The 22,557-nt window shown below is 44.3% G+C and overlaps 1 protein-coding gene across 2 annotated transcripts; it reads right to left on the bottom strand.

The window, feature by feature from the left end:
* Positions 1-45: 45 nt before the first annotated feature.
* On the bottom strand, positions 46-20,666 carry utp20 (UTP20 small subunit processome component). 2 transcript variants are annotated; one of them, XM_051392004.1, is made up of 61 exons: positions 20,480-20,666; positions 20,136-20,216; positions 19,947-20,013; positions 19,686-19,818; positions 19,377-19,565; positions 19,190-19,271; positions 18,966-19,103; positions 18,699-18,854; positions 18,446-18,598; positions 18,121-18,255; positions 17,943-18,020; positions 17,653-17,831; positions 17,415-17,573; positions 16,986-17,074; positions 16,738-16,843; positions 16,479-16,629; positions 16,338-16,400; positions 16,079-16,246; positions 15,802-15,878; positions 15,520-15,599; positions 15,054-15,309; positions 14,760-14,948; positions 14,308-14,398; positions 14,091-14,176; positions 13,384-13,509; positions 12,569-12,735; positions 11,813-12,021; positions 11,419-11,562; positions 11,250-11,329; positions 10,902-11,137; positions 10,600-10,744; positions 10,377-10,464; positions 9,846-9,989; positions 9,479-9,532; positions 9,143-9,295; positions 8,888-9,043; positions 8,627-8,767; positions 8,395-8,532; positions 8,166-8,305; positions 7,889-7,971; positions 7,392-7,720; positions 7,146-7,285; positions 6,767-6,923; positions 6,341-6,439; positions 5,838-6,005; positions 4,979-5,145; positions 4,735-4,882; positions 4,406-4,522; positions 4,110-4,280; positions 3,791-3,922; positions 3,547-3,657; positions 3,281-3,430; positions 2,996-3,178; positions 2,689-2,820; positions 2,474-2,606; positions 2,188-2,378; positions 2,023-2,094; positions 1,643-1,933; positions 1,045-1,171; positions 785-930; positions 46-704 (listed from the first exon to the last, which is right to left on the bottom strand). In XM_051392004.1, exons 1-61 carry the CDS (start codon positions 20,528-20,530, stop codon positions 549-551), a joined length of 8,481 nt encoding a protein of 2,826 aa, XP_051247964.1. In that variant the 5' UTR covers positions 20,531-20,666; the 3' UTR covers positions 46-548. The 2 variants fall into 2 exon arrangements, with proteins under 2 accessions (XP_051247964.1, XP_051247965.1); XM_051392005.1 differs by having other exon boundaries at positions 17,415-17,570.
* Positions 20,667-22,557: the final 1,891 nt, after the last annotated feature.

The following is a 22,557-nucleotide window of genomic DNA, read 5'->3' as shown; positions in this document are numbered from 1 at the left end:
GTGTTAAGGCTGTTTGATTTTCAAATTGTGATACCAGAAGATGGATGAGTTGTAAAAATGTCAGATCTTTTTTTAATTACAAAAACTTGTACATGTAACTGCACGGGATATAAATCTGAAGACAATTCTACACTTTGTTCACAGCAGGAAAATAATTCTTCAATTCTTATGAACTGATGTTATTAGTGATACAGAGACATCCTGCTGAGAATCAGGCTGTTACATGATTCTCATTACTTTAAACACACACAACGATGTTGGATGCCTAACAGAAGAGACAGATCAGCTCATATTCCAGGAAGAAACTCTCTCCTGGCCCAACATGATGTTTGCTTTGTCAACTGACAAAATAGTTACAATATGTATGATAGTCATTATGTAACATGAAGTGTGACTTGTGGAGTCTGCAGCCAGTTAGCCCACAAGATCCTGGACATGTCCAACTAGTACCTGCCCATGAAATCCAACCCATCCACTTCCATTGGGCACCTGGCCAGCTTTCATTCACACATAACGTCCTAATAATCAGGTGTAGCCACCCATGTGGCTCACTGCACCATGGCCAGGTCTTTAAGCGCATGGCTCCGATGCTTCTTGGCCTTATATCCGGGCCGGAGGAACTCGATCTTCCTCTTCTTGGCTTCAATTTTGTTCTTGTGCTTCTTGAGTTTCTTCTTGGCTGCGATGTCCGGGTTAGCCACCGCCTGGGAAAACAGACAAACGTAAATTGAATGGTAGGAATAAGTTGCTCTTGATTGTGTATGCGGTTTGGTGTCCATCATACCTGCATAGCTCTGTGTCGTTTGCGGGCCGCTCGCCTCTGTGAAAACTCCTTCTGTACAGCAGAGAAGGCCAGAGAGAATTTCTCCAGACCCACTTGTCTCTTCAGCAGCTCGATCAGCTCCTGGGCCAGATTCTTCAGTGTGGGATCTGGATAAAGACAGAGCGGGGCTCAGTGGAATCAATATCAATTTTTGTAGGAAGTCTCAGGGTTTTTTTTCACTGTTCAGCCATTTTCCCACAAGGTAGGTTAAGAGCAGTTACCTTGGTCTGCATAGGTGCTGTCCAGCTCCCTGTACAGAGGGATGATGATAGTGGTCAGATAGGGGCCGAGTCGTTCCTTCCCCAGGTCCATGGCTATCGCTCCCAGGAACTTAAACACACATGTTCTCTGCGGAGGTGAAGAAAACGAAAATATCTTTTCTAACTGACAAAGGCTGACTTAGAAATGTGAGTTTTGACAAAAGAAGCCAGCATCGACGCTTTCAGCTTGGTCTTACGTTATTCTTTAACCCTAAATGGAGTTTTTGTTGTGAACACAACACTGACATGCTCTCTCTTGCTTTGCTTGTCTATTTACACATACAGATGATCTGGAACACCATTAGCATTCATTCAAGTCAATATTTCGACTCCTTATAGCTCTGTTTCAGTCTCCACGACCTCCTGAGGGTTTCTGTTGCTGCTAATTGCTCCACAACATTCACCAGTTAGTCACTAACTTTGATCTGTGATGAATACATTTTTGGCACCCTGCCTTGAGATTAGACTTTAAGAGGTCATGCTCTTTTGTTTACAGTCGGCGGAGAGAGTGTCTGGATAAGATACTGCTGAACATATAACTCCTAGTTTCTATGTGTACCTTCAGGGGAACTTTGGGGGAGAATGCTGCCTCTCTCTTGGCCATCAGCGACAGCTTCTTCATCAACCACAGCAGGGAAGGAGGCCGATCATCCTTGTCATCTTCCTCTTCTTCCTCCTCCTCCTCCTCTTCCTTTTCTTTTTCTTCCCTCTCCTCTCCATTTTCGTCCTCTTCATCTCCGTTCTCCCTCTGCTCCTCCTCCTCTTTCACTTCCTCTTCAGGGGAAGGGACATCAGACTCGGGGGAAATTAGGTAGATCACCTTGCCGACGAACAGCAGGTTCTTGATCACCTGCGGGCGGAGCGGGACATGCCTGTCAATAAATCTCATATGTGATTTAAGTTTGGCTTAGACTGAAATGTGTTAGTGAGTATGGGCACCTGCTCTCCTGATGCCGTGTCGAGGAACTTTGATTGTAGCTGATGGCAGAAAGATAACGCCAGCTCTCTCATCTAAATGTCATAAAGAAGGCCAAAAAAAGAAAATTCAGTCAGAACAAGATGGAGAAATGACATCGCTGCAGGAAAAGTTGTCCCTGGCCTCACCTTCTTGTCCAGGTTGTTGGTGATGAAGTCTGTGGCCGTCGACTGTGGCGACCCGTCTCCTCCTCCTCCTTCTCCTCTCCAAACAGCGACCAGCTGCTCCGCCTGATGGGCTGCAAACAGCTGACCAAAAAGCTGCGAGGCAGTCAGCCACACCCAGCAGTGAGGGTACCGCAGGTGGGCTTCAATGTGACCTGCAGGAGCACATGTAAAGGAATAAATTCAGTGAGTGTGTGTGGAATGTGTGTGTGTGTAAGTGATGGAGAGGAAGTGTGTGTCAGCCCTTTACCCCAGATATTATAGAGTGTGTCGTGAGGCTTGTGGAGCTCCAGCAGGCCGCAGTGTTTGCTCAATTTGGTGATGAGAGTCAGGAAACTATACAACAGCCTGTCTGCTCCTTTTTCATCCTGCTCCTCCTCGATCTGAAAGAAAAGACAGAGTTAAGATGCTTTCTTTCCCTAAGGTTTCAATCTTGTGGCCAAAAGGCCAAATGTGTCTCCTCACATCCTCATAGTTGTCAGGGTTTATCTCTTTCTCCAGCAGAGGCAGCAGATCGTCTAGGCGGCGGGCGAACTTCTCATCCTCCACCTCCACGAACAGACCACAGATCTGAGCCCCGAGACGCTGCAGACTTGCCTGGAAGCGCAGAGGGGAAAGGTCAGAGGTTGAAATTAGAACATACCAAAGTCACCAGAACTGTACAACACACACAAGTACACAAAATACTAAAAACTTTAATCTCAATTACAAAAACCAGCTGTTCAGAATTCACTTTTTGGGTAAAATCGTTGCCCTAGAAATGTGTGCGTACCTTTTCTGCATTCAGCCAGGTGTTGACGAGGGAGAACAGGGTGTTCTGGTGGTTCAGGTCCAGCTGGGTCAGCAGGGCCTTGATGGCCATGGCGGCCATCTTCTTACAGCGCGCTGAGTCATCGTTGACCACAACCAGGGCCAGTGGGGCGAAGAACAGGCCACTGTGCTGCAACAGTAGGTTCTGAGTGGAAAAACAATCTGGTGTGACTATCCTGAGGGGCCATGATAATGCATGCCAAAACAACAACTAGCATTGGTGAAGTTGTGAGAAAACTCTGCTCACCTGAGGGAACGTCTGGAAGATGTAGGCCAGCATCTCCAGCACGGACTCCCTGCCTGTATCGTGCTCGTAGTGCAGCTGGGACACCACAAAGTCCAGGTGCTCTCTCAGCTTCCTCCCCAGTGGGTAGTCCAGCAGGTATTTCAGATAGATCTGCAAAACACAAAGCATCAACCCTGGCTAAGCACAAGATTTTTTTTTTTTTTTTGTGTCATTCAGTGTTCAGCAGAGAGGAAAAATGCGGACCGTTTTTCTGTATGTGTGAGTACCTGTCGGCAGTGGATTCTGATCATAGCGTTGCTGCCGGTGACAGACAGCTTGGCCACTTTTTTCAACACCTCCTCCATCTCTGGAACAATGAGCTTCCTGGACAGAATTGCCTGGAGGAGACAGATACGCATGTAAACATACTGTAGCTTAAGGGGGCAGTTTTTTTTTCCTTGAAAGAATTTGCCATTAAGCTTTGGATTAGTCCTGCACTGCACCACAAACAGCCAACATCTGACTGGTTACCTTTAGCAGGCCGAAGGCGGTGGCCTGGCGAGACTGGTCGTAAATGTCCTCCTCTGCATATCCAAGCAGCACCTGCAGTTGTGTCTCTGAGATGTTGTTGCTTTTCACATTCTTTACCAGTATGGTGATGGCCTGAGAGACAGAGACACAGAATGAACATCAACCACCACCAACTGAGGCCCAAGACATTTGCATGACTTTTCATAATGTAATTTCTTAAAAAATAACTGATTAAATTTCCTCTAACTATTAACTGACACATGGTATTATCCTTTATCTTCAGGTGTGTGCATATATGTATATTTATTGTTTGTGGTACCTTGAAGCAGTTCTGGACCAGGTGGTAGTTCTCCCCGCGGGCGGCTCCGGCCTTGGAGTAATCCTTCAGCAGGACAAAGAGCTCCTTGGTCAGCTGGTCGGCGTTCTGCGCCACCGCTGGCAGAGGGAACTTCAGCAGCCAGGTAAACGCCACCAGAGCCTCTGTGATCACCTGGGAGGGTGGAGTACAAGTTTTAATCTCCATTTTATTTATTTGAGGAATCAGAATGGATTTGATTGACCGACGCTCAAAGTTGGGTGATAAAAAGTACCCATGTATACATAAAATGCAAGTACCTTAACGTGCATGGAGTTGAGGCAGTCGAGCAGCAGCAGTATGAAAGGATCCAGCATCTCCAGGGCCGAAGCCTCAGACGACGTCACTTTGGATTTCTTCAGACTCAGGTGGAGCAGCTGAGAAAATAAACAGATCACTTCAGAAACACTGTTACACACACAAATCTATTTCAACAAGGCATTCCTGACTTCTCTAGGTAAAGGAAATGTGCAATATCTATTTTAATTAGAGGAAAGGATAAGACACCTCAATGCAGAAAATGTTATGCATGTAATTGATAATTAAACATTATATCGGATTATTGCTTGAGGAGTGTTTCAATGTGCACCTTGAGGCCAGCGTCCACCAGGATGTGCATGTTGGTTCGGCTGCTGACCGGAGCTTTCTGACCCCCTCTCTTTGGAGTTGGAGGCAGGAGCAGGCAGCTGGGAGGGGGCAGTCTGGGGTCTGGGGGAGGCTTAGCTGAGGCTTTCTCTCTACAAACACACATAGATACAGTGTCATACACATTTAGAAATAAACGGTATACGGTATATTGATGTCAGCTTGTGTGTGTGTGTGTGTGTGTGTACCGGTCTCTTTTGGTGAGCAGCGGCAGGCTCTGGCTGACCAGGCCGTGGCACAGCAGTAAGATATCCTGGGAGGTCATGCCTCCGTTGTCAAGCAGACCCAGGACCAGTCGCCGCAGCACAGCACCCACCCGGGTGCACACCTTCAGACTGGATGAGGTCTCCAGGATCTGAAAGAAGGACAAATTAGCATGAGAATGAGGAAAACTGTCAAGTGTTACACAACAACGTATCTTAAACTACATGTACTTAGTAATGTTAGCTACGGTCGACTACTCAAAGAAAAACGTGTTGTCCTTGGTGAAGACAAAAGAGATGCATTTGAAAATGAAGATTTAAGTAAGGTGTCTGTGAACCTCTAAGAAGCATTAGCTAAATTATCAGAGCTGTTCCAAAGTTTATACAGTGATTCTATAGCAGTAAGCAGTACATACTGTACGGACGATTAACATTCACTGGACGGTGTAGTTAGTTTAATTTTGAAAGCTAGCTTTAGCTCAGTGTGTATAGTTCGTAGTTACCAACTTATTCAAGGATCATTTTTACACCGCATTTTACTTATTTATGGTAATTAACAATATTATTTATTCATGTAATTATTATTATTATTATTTATGTATATTTTGGATAGCATACATTTTAACAAAACAACATGGAGTTTATTTTTCCCACAACAGAAAAAGACAGCAGTGAGAGAGAGCCGTAGGCAGTTATTGCAAGAAAGACCTGTAAAACCTGTTGTCATCATCATCGCTAAGACATGTGATCATTCTACTGAAGGCTTTTTAAATGCCCTTTGCACTATTATTTGAGTTTGAATACATCTAGAGTCTTTTAAAACCATAGATAAAATCAAAGTCACCTCCTTCAGTGGCAATATGAACTTGGTGACGCTCTCCTTGCTGCAAAACTGGGCCAGCAGCTGGTAGGAGTCCATGCTCTTGCTGTGTCGAGCCTCCATCAGCTTGGAGACGATCCCCTTCACCTCCTTCTCCTCAGCCACAGCCCCAAACAACTCGTTGTTGAAGATCTGACCAACAGGAAGGAGGAGAGGAAGAGGGGAGGTTAGGGGCAAAATATATAACAAAATGTTTGATTTGTAGAAGTAAAAATGGAATGACTGAAATACGTAAGTAATGCAAAACTGTATTTAAGTAAGGTAACACTAAGTAAAAGCCCTGGTGCAAATATCAATGGTGCACCGGGGTCCAGGAGCTGTCAGGGGCCCATTCGTGATCGCACAAGGACCTTTTCCATTCATTCTCTATGGTAGTTCTTATCACTACGGCTGTAAATATTGCTAGGCCATCTTTATCATTGGACATAGTGGAGTCTATGTGGGTTTGTGGTGTAAAATGTTCTTACATCGATGAGCATATTCATACATGGGTCCAGGTCACCACTCTTCAGGGTTGGACTGAGGACTGTCAGCAACTGGTACACTGTGAATGTTAGCACGTGGACCTGGACAGAGAAACAGACAGGCAGACACATTAGGATTAGGACAATGCTGACACATCTCTTCACTACAACCACTTATAAAACTGTCCATTCAGTAAAATATTCAGCATTTATCTCTCACTTTGTTAAGGATCTTAAAGATAATATTCTTTATATATATATATATATATATTTATATATATATTCATTTCACATTGTTTATTAGCTCAACAACGTTTTATTGTGATATCAATTATGACAATAAATGATTTTGAAGTTGAATTACTGTCCAACCTTAGCCTGCACAAATAGGCAAAAATGAGTGTGTGTTCTCCGTGTGTGCGCTCCTACCTGGTAGCCCTTGACCAGGACTGACACCATCTCTTTGAGCAAGTACTGCAGGTACTTGTAGCCCAAAGTCTCGATGATCTTCACCAGAGTATTTCTCGCCACGTCACGGATCTCCTGGAAACGGTTCCTCAGGTGCACACACACCTTGATCAGGATCCTGGATGGCAACAATTTTATTTTGTTGTAACATTACACCAACATCTTAAGTACGTATCCATATATAAGTTAGGATCTCAAACATAGAATTCAGTATCATTCTCTTGATAAACATACAAGGGAACAAAATTGTGCTATATAATAAGAACGAACCAAATAAAAAAGGACACAAAACAAGTACAAAGACGGTGAAGTATCTGTAAACGTATACACAGATACATACCCAGGTAGGTTGGCCTCCATGATGTGTGGAGGCAGAGTCTGCATCAGTTTGACCATGGCGAAGGCTATCGGTATCCTCGCCACCTCCTCTTCCTTCACGTCCTTTGACTTCACAGCCTTGTGCTCCTCATCACGCTTTACCTAGACCACACACACAGACACACACACACACTTCCACTATTATACTGCTGTTTTCAGGTTTTCAGAACAGATTGACACTGTATGTGTGTGAGTGTGCGCACTGTACCTTTGCAGTGAGACACTTGTGCAGGCGAGGCAGCACGCTGTTATTAACAGTCTTGTGGATGGCGCTGATCAGAGACTCCAGCTCCTCTGTGCTCTGCGGCAGCCCGCTGGCTATCGCTGTGTGTTGAGGAGCTGCTGGGCCCTGGACTCCAGTGGTGGCTGCTTCCTTAGCGACGGCATTCTTTTGTCCAATGGTGGTGTCCGTTTCCATGGGAATGTCAGACGGAGCAGTGTTGCCGTCTACCTCCATTGCCTCCTCATCATCGCTTGCATCTGATTCGTCGGCTGCAGGTTGCTCTTCATCCTCTGCGTCGACTGCGATGCTGCGAGCTTGAGTATATATGATTTGTTACTTTATTAGTTTATTTAGTAGACACATTAGGTTTTCTCATTTATCAGATCTTGTTGTTTGAAAGAATGTTAAGAGACTCAATTAGAGTCAATTAGAGTTTAGAAGACCAAACAAAAACAGAATTTGAAATGTGATTGGTCCCTTACCCTCTCTGGCCTTGGCAGCCTCCATTTCTCTGCTGAGGGTCTGATGGTCAAAATGGAAAGACTCCAGGACTGTGACCAGCAAACTGGAGTTAGGGAGGTGCAACACAAGAGAGAAAAGGAAAGAAGGAGGAGAGTCTCTTAGTATAGAGTCTACAAAACGTTTCAACAAATCAGGCTTAAGTAAGTATCATGAATTAAAATAAAAAAGCTCACTAAAAAGCAATGAAATGGTTAAAAACAGTTTTAAAAAAGATGATTTCTACACAGACAACCCCACCTGACAGCCAGTTTCTGCTCAGCCTGCGCCGTCTGCAGGATGTGGATGAAGTGTTTCAGGTAGTAGAGGTACTTGGACCAGGTGAGCCTGCGACACACTGCACCTACCACCTCCACCGATGCTGATATCATGTTCTCATGCTGCAGTATGTGAGGAGAGGGGAGGTCAGACACACAAACAAATAGTTTTGAATGAAATTGTTCTGCAAGTTTGCGTGTGCATAAGTCACCTTGAGCATCTTTTCGTCTAGCAGGGCGGTCATGGCGTATGGCATGATGTAGTTCTGGAGAGAGCGAGCCGTCATCACCACCTGGCCCTCGGTCAGCTGCTTGGCCAGCTTCCTCAGGGCTCGACCCCGACGGTGGATCTGAACACACATATGTCAGTTTGTGGGGGCTACAACACATAAAACAAGGAAGAAAGTAGATAGAAGGATGGGGTTTCATGGTTTTCTCTCTTACCTGGATGTGCTTCATGTGCTCAAAGAAGTCAGACTCGAGGTCATTGTAGTTGGTGAGCTGTACCAGATCTCTGAACTCCTTCTTGAAGGGGAAGGTCTTGACCAGGCAGGCCAGTACGGTGGTGTAGTCATGCTGCACACTCTGGGAGAGTAGAGGATGAAATGTGAATGTAGGGGTTCTGTATCTCCATAGTGTTACTCTTGAGTGTGTGAGTTACTCTTGAGCTAGCGAGTTTATGGGAGGAGAAGTGTGTGTTACTACCTCTGTCTTGCTGCGGAGCCCCTTGTGTACAGCGTCCAGGATGGTGTGTTGTATGATGTCTTTGTAGATCTGTTCTCCGGGCCCGACCGCTGCCAGCTGGGTGATTACTGCTGACATACACAAGGTGGCGTTGTCTGCCAGCGACATGTCACCAATCTGCACCAGAAGGAGGGAGGATATTAAACCTTTAAATTAAATCTTTTTAGGCTATAGCTATTAGTTTAGACTGTATATCTGTATCATTTATGTGTGTACCTCATAGGTATGGAAGCAGTTGTGTATTATGGTGCTGATGTAGTCCAGGTCCAGAGTCGTCATGTCTCTGACTCGCCTGGTGGCATCTTGGAAAGCCGTCAGACGCACGTCAAAGTAGACCTCATCCAAGTGTCGACTGTCGAACGCGTTAAGCTGGAGAGGGCGAGCAGGAAACAATGAGTGATGTAATGAGTAACATTGTGAATCAATCCAGTGTTGATGGGACCCACTAGAGGAGTTAGATTCATGATTTAAGAAAATGACCTCTGATGTTCCAGGCAAATGTGCAAATAATAATAATAGTATATTTAATGTCAATGTAATGAATGAGCTTACCTTTGTTGCTAAATCAGTGATGTACGAGAGTGAAGGCTCCAGATCTGACAGAGTCTGAAAGCAGAGCAGCACACACAGATTGAGAGTGAGGAAGACTCATTTATAAGGATGTCCCGATCCGATCTCAAAGATCAGTATCAGGGCCTATCAAGGCATGCTGTAACTGATCACTGTCACTGCTTTTGGCTACAGAATATTTAGCGATATCACACACTGGGAACAGGCTAGAAGCTACATATATCACTCTGCTTACTGTATCTGGATGGATCAGGCTGCTACCACAGGTGAGATTCAACCAGTTGAGTACAGTGTCTGATTACAAATACAAAATATCTGTAAACATATTTTCTTCAGTTCTCTGCTGTACCTGGAATACATTAGTGAGGGCCTGCCTGGGCAGCTTGTTGTGGATGATGGAGAAAAGTTTGCTGAGCGGTCGCAGGAAGGCCGAGGGCTGCACACACTGCCGCAGCAGGTTCTGCACCGTAGCCAGGATGTCGATTTCTGTCTCCTGAAATAAACACACAGCAAGGTCATTCATGGGCAGCATGAAGATGTATGAACACTTGTAACTTGGCACAAACAGCATTAGCCCTGAGTTAAGCCTCGAAAGGCACACGTGCTTCTCTGGTTATTTCGAAACCCAACCTTCTTTACTAGAATTGTAAAACCAAAATCCTTGAGCATGGCTGGTTCACCATTCATAACTTATTTGATTAGTAGTAGATAAAGATGTTACACATAGCCTTGGAGGCTTTGTTCAATGCAGAAAGATTTACATATTTTCATCAAATATGTGATCATTAGGAAATGCAACTCATTTAGGTTCATCTCATCTGGACCAGTTTATTTATTTATTTTTTTGGAAAATGGACACATAATAAGTTATTAGTCTTACTTGAGGATTGTGGGCTTTCTGGAGGTAGGGCAGCAACAGGCTGATAAGCACAGAGCTCTGCTCCTTGTCGCTCACAAATCGACTGACCCTGACAGAGAAACATTTAAAAATGTGTTTGATGAGACAAAAAGTGCATTCATAAGCGAGAAAAACACATTTTACATCCAGTTAAGCTTAAAAACTGAATGTGCACTGCATGTTCTCATCAAAATAAAACACTAACTTGGAGAGGATGTTGAGCTCTTTGGCCACTTGTGGCCTGAACTTCTTCTTCCTGAGTCTGTCAGTGTTGCGTACAACTCCGCTGAGGTACTGCAGCAGGGTGGAGATGTGAGGCAGCAGCAGTCTGGAGCCCTGAGTTAAAGAGTCTGTGGGAAATACAACAACATGCACACTTGACTTGGCAGCAATTCTCCAGACTCTGGAGTTAGAAGATGAAGAAGGCAAACTGCAGACAAAGAATTTGGAGAAAAATACTTAACACTCCATATTTAAATTATTTTGTAAAAAGCTAACTCTGCTAACCTGCAGTGACAAGGGCGCCCTCTTTTGGTTGTGGGAACACACAGCCGTTGACACTCAGCTCGGTCTCAGCCTCTGAGGCAACAAAGTCTGCAGTGGTTGCTAGGGACTCTGCTATGTCCATTACCATGGCGATAGTCACTAGGGAAGCGTTTTTGGCTGAGAGGAGGGCAAAGACGTTCAGGAGGACATCGCACTCCGGGTGGTCTGGCCTCTGCTTGGCCAAGAGGGGGAAGTACCTGACAGGCGGGCGGACAAAAAAAATCTATTAACTTACGTACAGATGTCCTGGTAGACAGATGAGCAATGTGATGGGAGTAAGACAGATGGAGGAGAAAGGCAGACTCTAACCTGGCATTTTTGCACCACACATGGATGAGTTTCAGCAGAGGGGTGGGGGAGTAAGGGCTCTCTGTTGGGAGACGACAAACCTGCACAAAAAGACACTCTTAGGTGAGCCAGAAATCTATGGACATAAGATAAACATAATGAAAACACAAAAGTTGTCTGCAAAACGTACCTGAGGCCAGACCACAGCCTGAAATACAGCGTCCAGCTCGTCTGCAGTGAAGCTGTAGGAGTCGAAGCTGTCAAAAAAGTCCTGGATCCTCAGGATGCCAAGTCGCCTCAGGTTCTTCAGAGGACTGATGCAACCTGCACGCAGCTGCAGAAAACAGGGACATAGAGTCGTCTTTTAGGTTTGCAGCAATGGGGGGGGGTGTTATATAGGTTTTCCTACAAATATGTGAAATAGACACAAGCCTGCTTCTCTGGCTTGTAGACACATTATGCAAAGACACAAAGACACCTTCTATTTTAGGGCAAACCTGATTGGGTAAACATTGGAAAAATAATGTAATCATTAGAAATCTGTTTAGGAAACAAATATTCTTATCAACCACTATCCTGATTACCTGGTCCCTGTTGTCCAGGACAATGGACACTGAGGCGGTGATGCACAGCAGAATCTGCAGCACTTTAGGCAGGTAGATGTGGATGAGGTGGCCCAGTTTCTGTATCACCACATTGATGATGTTCAGCAGGCTGTGCTGACGGCCCAGCGGCAGGACGGCGCCCACGTCTGTCTCAGCTATCGCTCCTTCCACCGCTGACAGGCAGGAACCTGGGGAAACAGACGAAGAGAAGATTGACACGAGAACTTCTACTGTCAAAATGCTGTTTCTGACATTTGGGGAGCATTAGTTCATGAGTACAGTACATGTAGGTTGCTGATGAAGTCTATAAAATGTATTTATCAGTCTATAAAATTGTAGACAAAGACAAATGCCCATCACAGGTTACCAGATGAAAAAAATGGTTTATTTTTTTTGTGTTACCACCAAAAAACCCAAATATTAAATATTTAACTTTATTATTGTTTAAAATCAGCAAAACCTGCCAAAAATATCTTATCTTATGAAATTAAATGTTCTTCTCACATTTAAGAACTAATTCAAAAAAGACAGAATAGTTTTTAAGCTGACCAAATATTTGAAAATCACAGTTTTAGATACCCACAAAAAAAACTCAATTTAACTTATGTTGACTAGGGTTAAAAGTCAGACAATTTTTGGTTGGTTTTTCCATAGCTTCTTCAACAAGGTTTGTTTGTCTGTGGTAGAAAAACGCAGCTTTGTGTCTTTGATTGTCTACCACAGACTCGTCCTTACCTTGGCTGTAATGGCAGACGGGCTCCAGCAGCAGGTCGATGAATATTCCCAGCTCCTCCGCCTGGCAACCTGCCAGGAAGCGCAGGATGATGGAGGACCGGGAGGCGGCACTCGCCTTCCCCTGAAACTTGCTTCCTGCTTTACTGCGCAGACGGCCAAACAGGATCCTGTGTCAGAAACAGCAAACAGATCAAATCAAATTGTTGGTTACTTCTGGTAAAGCTGTGGTATATTATCAACTGGGAAGATAGAAAAACAAACAAAATGGCCTCCTATTTTTATACAACACAGACACAAAAATGGGAGCTTAGGGGGCAAAGTAATTAAAAATCAGGTAGTAAAAAATGACTTCCATAATTAAAAGTAATCTTTCATTGTTTGTATCATTTAATTAATGATGACTAAAGGAGTAGAAAACGTTGGCGTCAAGCAGCCAGCAGCAGAGGAAAAGGCTGACTATGCAAACCACTGGATGAAAGAAATGCAGAACCAATATTAGAAAATAAAAGTCAACAATGGAAGTGTAGGAGACAGACTGGCTGGGGACACAGAGTATATAAAAGCACATTCCTATTTTTTAAAAGCCTGCTGTTGCTTTCTAGCAGATAAAAGCAGTTCAACTATGAACTGTCTTATAAGCTAATATGTAACTCACAGCTTTTGTTTTATAGTTCCATAAAAATACTCCCAAAAGTGGTTCTTAATTCAAGTCAAAGTTTTACATTTTGGGAAGTACACTTTCAGCTCCTTGCTGCAAACAAAAATACATTTTTTTCCCCAAAAGTCAAAAACTAATGAAAACACACACACAGTACCTCATGAGCAGTGGGATGAGTTTGGCTCTGTGTGAAGCATCAACCACTTCTGTCTCCTCAGAGATGTTGAAATGAACAATCTCCTCTTTGAAGTGTTTGTCATCCAGTAGCTTCTCAAGATTCTCCCTGAAAACAAAACAAAAACAAAGGTCAAACACTGGGACACAGAGCATCACCCCTGCAGCGTGTAGTGCTTCAATGTCTTGTACGACTTATTTCCTCCAGAAACTCCTAATTGCCCATAATGTAGCCTCAGAATGATGCTATATCTATTTAATAACCAGTTAATAACAATATAAACTGAATGTGAAAAGCCATGTTGTACATTCTAAGATATTACTGCTGTCTGCCACTGTGCTGAAACCAGGTCAGTGTGGCAGCCTGATTCTGAACAAAGAGTCACACACAATCATCTGTAATGCAAAACTTCCCAGGAAATACACATCTGTCTGCAGGTAGGCTGCAGGCACGGTAAAGGGATAGCCCGATAACAGACAGTAGAGGGCATGATGTCAGGCAGAGTCAGCACTGAGGTGGAAGTTAACATTCCTCCGCCTGTAACCACAGAGGGTTGAGGACGAGAGCTCTGATTCTTATCGTGGACACTCACAATGAGCCCATTGAGGGAAGAGAAGAAATGGGGAGAAATGTTACTGTACATTTGTTTTCCTGTCCATGAATTAGGGTGGTTACGATAGATTCCTTACCTGTATGGTACTATGTTGGGGTCTTTGTATGCACACACACATTCTAGTGCCACTCGCTGGATCTGCTGGTCCTGATGGCAGAGTAACTGAAAACAGGGAGACACAGAGAGGAAATATATCATACTGGTTAGGTGCCTAGGAAAATACTCAACCTTTATATATTAAAACATCAAAGCTCCAAGGTATTCATGGCTAAATGTGTGTGTGTTAGGATTACCTGGTTATAGAGCCCACTGAGGCTGCTCTCCATGTACAGAGAGCGAGGGTTGGTGAATTTGGCGAATACCTTCAGATGGGTAATCAGCTGTCTGTGAGAAAAAAGACAATTCCCACATAGGATTCACAATTATACTTCCAGACTGTATCAGCAGTATACAAAGAAACCACCAAAACCTTTATTTAAACTTACTATTTATTTGGGCAAAGCTCTTGAACAACTGCTTATGTTTAGACAAGGTGTAACAGAAGATAAGGTTGGCTGCTTTTGTTAAATAAATAAATGTGGGTTTTGTAATGTTAATATATCTCAAAAAAAGCCTTAAAAAAAAGGGAGGGTGAAGCGAGCGAGTTGAGATCTGCAACTACCACGCTAGATTCCACTAAACCCTCCACACCGCACACACAATTTGTGTAATATCTGTTAATCAGTGTGTGATTCTGATGTCTTACTTGGCCGCGGCTCTCCTCGGAAGTGCCTTTCTCTGCTGTCTGCCTCCCTCCTCGTCCTCCTCTTGCTTCTCCTCGTCTTTCTCCTCTTCGTCCTCCGCAGCCATCACAGACTCCTCCAGGGCAGCATCATTCCTCTTCCTCAAGTCCTGAGTGGGAGCCACCAGTAGGTCGGCGGGGTAAAACTCATTCCTGGCAACAACAAAAAAAACCCGATCAGGACTAGATAGTACTTGCACTCTGATGGCAACCTGTTACATTTCCCTGAATCCACCTAAAAGCACTGTAAACACTGACCTGATGAACCTGAGCAGCAGAGGGCTCAGTTCCCGGCTGCGTGGTTCCACTCTGTCGGGAAACTGGGCCATGGAGCGCCACAGCAGGCTGCGGAAGTTGGGGAAGTCCGTCCTCTCGTTGGGGTTAGAGGTCAACTTCAGCCGCTCTAGGAACAGCACCCCCACGTCCCCGCTTTCAATGACATCGCAGCCCGGTTCGCCCTCCAGCCCCGACTCTCCCTCTTCATCATCCTCGCCATCCTCCAGCAATTCTTTCTCTGCAGAGAGGAAGATCGACTTCAGTCACATTTCCCCTCGTGGTTCAATACATTTGCTGCTAAATGAATATACTATGAACATGATTTGTTGTTTTTTTTAGCAGAAGCACCATGGCTGTGGGTCGCACCATGTTAAACCTGACACCAAACAAAGAATTTACACAAAAAAATGCGGCACCAGAAACCTGCAGCATTGTATTCAGCCCTTACCAGCCAGCCCTGCCACCATTTCTAGATTTTCATGGTAGACCTTCCAGAAGTCCTTGTTGTCCATCCCTTTGGCATGAGTCCTGTGAAGAGGAAAGAGACCCATTTAATGCTAAATGTAATCAGCGGACGCCTCAACATGTTCAATATTTGCAATATTTGTTCAGTCAATTCGGACAGGTTAGCATTGTTAGCATTCCTCATTTAAAACCAATGTGTTCAAAGCTACAGTAAAACGCCAACAATCCATGCTGCGTTACAGGAGGCAGGATTCTTTCTACTCACACAAGCAGTTCGATGACTGCGTCCCACAGTGGCTTGAAGTTGACGAACAGCATTGCAATGAGGTAGCGCAGAGGCACCTGAAGGGAAACAAGCGAGACGTGATTACGTAGCTTTCAATACACTTACTACTATTTCACAACAGAATGTGGCATGAGAAGTGAGTTTTAAACTCCAGAAATCTCATACATTCAAAACTCTACTGCAGACAATAATATCAAAAATCACATCACAAGAATAAATTATCCATATCATGGTGTTGCTAGAACCTCCTCTGTACCTGTTGGAAGGTGTTGGGCGGCCCCTGCGGCAGACTGCGCTGCACCAGGTCGTGTCTCAGCTTCCGGAGGTGGAGCAGCTTGTCTCTGTAGTCCTGCACTGAAGCCGGCACCAGCTCAGCCTGCAGGCAAACTGCAAACACCGGCTGCACCTCCACGTTCTCCTCACCCTGGACAGAAGGGGCACACACTCGCACAAATGAGCACACAAGCTTATAGTTTCTTACCGTTAAGAATGAGAATCTGGACTGACAGTCGTACCTCGGTCTGTGGAGGGAGCTCTGCCTCAAATTGAGAGAGAATCCTCAGAGTCAGCAGGCGGATCTGAGGGAGAAAACAGTTCAGGTCAGACATTCTGTGAAACTCTGGATTAAATGTGCGTTTAGGTGGCTGCAGACATACCTTGGAGATGTTGGAGGAGAGGTTGACATGCAGTATCTGGTAGAGCTCCAGCAATGCACTGTGGGATAGGTGCTCTGAAACCCCGCTGAGCGACAGGCGGGTGTAGTACAGGTCTCCTAGCAGCAGGGCAGACAGGTCGGTGGGAAACTTCCTGTAATCAGAATGGTCAAGTTTGCACCCTTTAGTGGAAGTGATGTTCACTATCTGCTGCGATAAATGGAGGAGCATTACATTCAGCAACAAAAATAGCCGGAAGTACCGTAGGATGGCGTTTATCTTGTCCACAGTGATCAGTGAGAGAAGCTCAGTAGAGCCGTCCAGAGTGAGGAGGCAGCTCAGGGCCTGTCTGCCTACAAACAGACCAGCTGCAGGGTGGAGAAGTGAAGCGGGACAAAAGGGCTTCAGTCAACCATTGTTGCTATGAATATTTATGAATATATTTATGTTTCTGACACTTTTCATATGGTGTTAACATAAACAAAAACAAAACCCTAAGAAATCCCCAACCTTTTCCCAGTTTCTCTGTCTCAATCTCGCACAGGAGGTGGTTTAAGAGAGCAGTCACAGCTGGAACAACACTAGTTGGAGCAATAGGCCTGAAAAACGTAAATACAGTAGATCAGTATTATAAATACAACAAAGGCAAGGATCACAGTAACAGTCGAGGCTCCTGCTGCAATGTCACATTATTCTTCTCTGACATTCCATATAAGAAACTTAACGTATATTAATTCCCATTTTATTAACATTTTTTTTAATGAGGCAAACTACTCTAAACCACAAAAAATATATCATATATATTTATGATTTTCTATATTGTATATATATCAACTTTCCCAACTCTCCCTGTCTGGAATACATCCCTCTGAAAAGAAAACTCATGACCAGTATTAGCCCCTGAGTACTGTAACAGTGTATAGTGTGTGTGTGTGTTACCTGAGGTGTGGCAGAAGCACCAGGGCGGCCCAAGGCAGTGACAGGTTGGTGATGGGCTGGTCCTGCTCATCAGGAAATTTGATCAGCGACAGCACCAGCTCTGGGACTGCAGGCTGCTCTGATGATGTGCTGCTGGCCTCCTTACTGCTGAACACTCTGCTGGAGGAGACAAACACGTTTACCTCCCTGAAAATAACACAGTAAAATGTAAGCATTCATGTATACAGTAGCATCTCACCCCGTGGTCTGTCCGGTGAAGAGCAGTGGGTAGGTTTCAAAGGCCATGGAGCCGTCTGTGGGGGGTGGGGCTTTGGCGAGGATCAGACTGACCAACACATCCAGGCCACAGTGGCGAGACAGGGCGTCGCCGCAGCTGAGCAACCCGGCGGCGAAGCGCAAGAGGCTGGGGAGGAAGAGCTGGAGGAATGGGGGCGAGAGAAAAGTCAGAGTCAGGGAGTTGTAGAGAGGAAGGAGACACAAGCAGAAGCAGAAGAAAATACTGGATGTATCACTGCAGCGGCGACTCACCTGTTCAAACTGTTTCATGGTGAACATCTCCTTGGTGAACTCCAGTATCAGATCTTGCCCTATTGTGCTGCCAAACACCTTGTGAAGAAGACAGAGAGGCACGTAAATACACCCTGCACAAACATGCATAAATATACAGATGCGTTTGTTCTTCCTCTTTAATGCAAAAAACACACACCTTCTGGACCGTCTCCTGGATGAGTGCTTTGGGCAGGGCGACGTTCTCCCCGAGGAGCAAAGAGGAGATGATCTGGAGGAGCAGACGGGAACAAGAAGCCGACAGAGACGAGCTCTGAATCAGCCGCAACACCGTCTGCAGGCAGAAAATATAATAACAATGAAAACACTGACACTGACACGCCATTTTGACAACTATTCTTATCTTTATTATTCTATAAACTAATTAAAACATATCTATAAATATTATATTCCATAGCTTCCGATAGATACTCCCAAATGTCACACACTGGACCTCAACAGGGAATTTAGTGTTCTCCTCTTACCTGGCAGATAGCCTCTGGCTTGGTGATCTTGGCTCCGTCCCTGTGGGACACCAGGGTGTGGAAAATGAACAGCAGCCTCTCTAGCTGCTCTGTAGCCTGCTCCGCCTCTTCTCCTTTCGCCTCCATGACTCCCAGGACCTCCACCACACTGACCTGTACACGGGACACACCACCATCAGACACAAGGCGGGGAAAGTGCAAAAAGGTTTTGGATGTTCTGACTGAAACTAAACAAGTTGGACATCTCGCCTACCTGTAAGGACTCCCACAAAACAAGGAAGTGTTCCCTTTCAACGTGCTCGGCTGCAGCCTGAGCCATCTGATCCAGAGCGTCCTTGACGGTGTCCCAAGGCAGAGAGACTCCTGGGTTTGTTGCGGGTCCCAGCTTACGTAAAGCTACAGGGAGAGCCTGGAGAGAGGGGTGAGGAGAAAGAGTAAATCTGTTTAGTCTTCAACTCAATTACATTTACAAAATGTATTTGTGCTAAAGAAAAGCACACTCTCTGGAAAATAAACTCACCTTTGTAGCACAAGAATGGAACATGTTTCTGACTCCTTTGCACATTTCAAACAGCAGCTGACCGGCTCCTTCTGCCTTGTCGGGGTGCTGCTGCAGATCTGAGAACACGTGACCGAGCAGGGCATCAAGATCAGGAACCTGCGTGGTACAATGAGACATCGTTGTATTATGAACTTCCGGGCACAAGCTCATGTTTGCCATCTGCGCACATGCAAACAACTCACCTTTCTCATCAAAAACGAGAAGCTCTCGGCTGCAAACTTGCGGATGTGCTCTTTCTTGTGTGCCAACAGTGTGCTGTACAAACTGTGGGGGAAAGAGGCGTTCATTTACACCCACGGGTTCGTGTAATACCATCCGCCACATTGGAAAACACATTCACCTGTAAAACCTCCACAGTCTGATTCTCACCTGTAGATGTTGCTCATGTCCTTCACCATAACCCTCCACAGGTACTTGTAGAGGTAGGAGAGACAGGTGAAAGCCCACTCCAGGACCTCTGTGTCCTTGGTGTCCAGCAGCGAGGTGATGAGGATGAAGAAGTCAGGGAAATGGGGGTAGAAGTCAGTCTGCAGGTCTCTGGCCAGCTGCACCACCAGGCTGGAGGGAGAAAGAGAGGAGAGTTCATGGATGTGTCACACTTACTCTACAGCTAGTATATCAGCAATGTTGTTCCTCTGGTAAACACAAGCCACATGCAAAAAATTAAAGACAACTCACTCCAGCAGTGGCTGGTAGGCCAGACTGTCCTTGACAGCCAGGTGTGTTTTCAGACTCTCCACTATGGACGTCTGATGGAACACCAGCATGTTGAAGGACTGGCTCTTGTTGGAAACCTCTTTCAGAAATGTAGCTGTGGAGGAAAGGAACTCATTTAACATTGGCTCCAAACACACAGCCGCTTTCTGCAGGATTAATGGTAGTTAAGTCTTACTACAAGGTGATATTACAGCTTATGATGCGTTTATAGTTTACACTTACTAAAATGCAACGTCAAGTTGAGGTCTCTCCATTTTGTCAGTCCTTCAGAGAAGTATGTTTCTACTTCCTGCACGAGGAGCCAAACAAAGTCATTACCAATCAGATGCAAACCATGGAAACACTGGGTACAGCTCAACGTATAAATAAGAGGAAGATTATGTAATATGTAAGATCACTGACTGTACCAACCTCTGCGTAAGATCCAGTCCTGTCGATACGGTGGATGACATCAATGTTGACATTGGCAAGTCTCTCAGCAAAAGTGAGAAACTGAAAGAGACACACGAGAAGGGTTTATAACCTGCTACAGCTGGGAGACAACCCACTGAACCCTCATACTGTACTAATGGGACTTTAATAATGGGATTTCTATTCAATAACTTATGAGCATAAACTATCTCAGGTCAAATTAACAGTGAATCTATCTATTTGCTTCCAAACGTTACATCTAAAATATCAGTATATGTTTTTATCTCCACTCTAGCCCTCTGTCTCTACTAGCATCATGCTGTAGTAAGGTTCTGTGCTCTCACCCTGTAGGTGTTCTCAGATTTGTGATACGAAGACTTTGATTTAATCTTCATCTTTGCCTCCTCGGTTGAAAAGAGATGAATTGTATTCCAATGGTGGCCGCGCGGTTTAAACGACTCATTAATAAAACTACAAACTGTTTCTGCTCTTGGCTACAACTGTTTACACACACGCCGACACCAGGGCGCTGCCATGCTGAACAAAGCATTGTGGGAATTTTTTTTTTCCTCCGCGTGGTATGCGAAGAGAAGCAAAGAGGGCGAGAGAGAAATCGCCCCTCCACTTCCGCCTTCGTTTGAGGCTTCGCGCCTCCTTACTTCCGCCTTCGTTTACAGTTACAGATAAAAAATGTTTTAAATAACCTCGGACCGTGTAAGAGCATGAAGCTAAGCGAGAGATAACGCACCTGACCTTGTTTAAATACGTTAAAAAAGAAGCATTTCACACTGTTACTATAGCTGGCTATAATTTATGGACTAAAGGCAAGATTACTTTGCTGGTTATGACCACCAGTTCAGAGCAGACTTGGCTAGTTAAAGGTCCAGTGGGCATGCCATACACTGGAGGAGATCTGAACAGGATCTATTGGCAGAAATTGAATATAATATATTATATATAATATAAATATTACTAATAATTATAATAATTATAATTAGGTATATTTTCATTAGTGTATAAAAACCTTAAAATAAGAACATTTGTGTTTTCGAAACCTTAGAATGAGCCATATTTATCTACAGAGGGAGCGGGTCCTACGGAATCCGCCATGTTGGACTGCCATGTTTCTACAGTAGCCCAGAACAGACAAACCAAACACTGGCTTTAGATATGTCCTCATGCATTTTTCGCAAGTTTGAAGGCCACTATAGTTTCTCCGACATACTTGGTTGACTCCTTCTTTGGTTGCAGTCTGCAATCTCAACACTAGAAGCCACTAAATCCTACACACTGGTCCTTTAAAACAACACTTATTTTCTTAGCATTTCATAGATATGGTACATCTCCTGTGAGCCCTTTTATTATTCTACCACCCACTAATGGTAGAATAATGAATTGTTTTCACAACAGTTAAATTCTTGAAGGTAGAAAAAGGCATCGTCGCCATGGTGGAAGAAAAAGGAATACATGTATTGAGAATATGCGGAGACGATTTCATCATCAACTACTGGAAACAAAGTTGACCATGGTAGGAACAAAACAGACACCACACAGAGATGGAAAAACATTACAATGGTCTTTTACAACACCCTGGATGTCTTGTTTGCACCTTGGACAGCTCCAGAAAAAATACATTTATAGAGGAGTCAGGGAAGGCACTAGTAACACCTCATACAGAAATGACTACATATACCTAAACAAAATAAAATACCCTGTGTCAGAAAATGTAAATTATCTATTATGTTCACTAAAATGAAGAAAAACATAAAAAAAATATAAAGTATTTACATGTTTAGAAAATGCAGAGTGCTGTATGTTCCAGGTTAGTTTAACCCAGAAAAAATTGTTAATTGATTCGAAAGGGAATACAACACGAGAGCTAAAACACCCCATGTCTGCAGAGAGGGCAAATTGTTTGATAGGATTCTGATAGACTGCAGTCCAATTCCTTCTAAATCCAGATAATCCAGTCTCACAACCGCTCAATCCTTTTCCTCCATTCACTAAATGATTAATAAAACCACAGTTTACTTAAGTGCGGCCTCCCCTTCCTGCCAGCTTTACTAAATTGTTTAAATTTTAGAGGTCTGTCTCTTATCGGTACCTACACACATTTCAAAAGCAGTGAATAACACTGCAGTACGGGGTCTATTGTGCACGACAGTTGAAAAAAAAGATGGTAGAGACAATTGCCTGGCACAGAAAAGGTAACAGCAAATAAACAAAAATGGTGAGTTCGTAAAAATGTACAGGGATGTGACAATCTTCTTTGATTCTGCTGTTGTTTCATTTATTTATTTCAAAATCTGTATTCATATAATCTAGAATCACTCCACCTGAATACATTTTTTTGTAAGTGTAAAAGTAAAATTAAAAGTGTGAATATTGCAAAGATACTGTACACTTGGAAAATAGGGACTCT

Source organism: Dicentrarchus labrax, unplaced genomic scaffold, assembly GCF_905237075.1.
Source record: "Dicentrarchus labrax unplaced genomic scaffold, dlabrax2021, whole genome shotgun sequence".
In the NCBI taxonomy this organism is placed as follows: domain Eukaryota; kingdom Metazoa; phylum Chordata; class Actinopteri; family Moronidae; genus Dicentrarchus; species Dicentrarchus labrax.
This window is presented reverse-complemented; position numbering and strand designations above follow the sequence as displayed.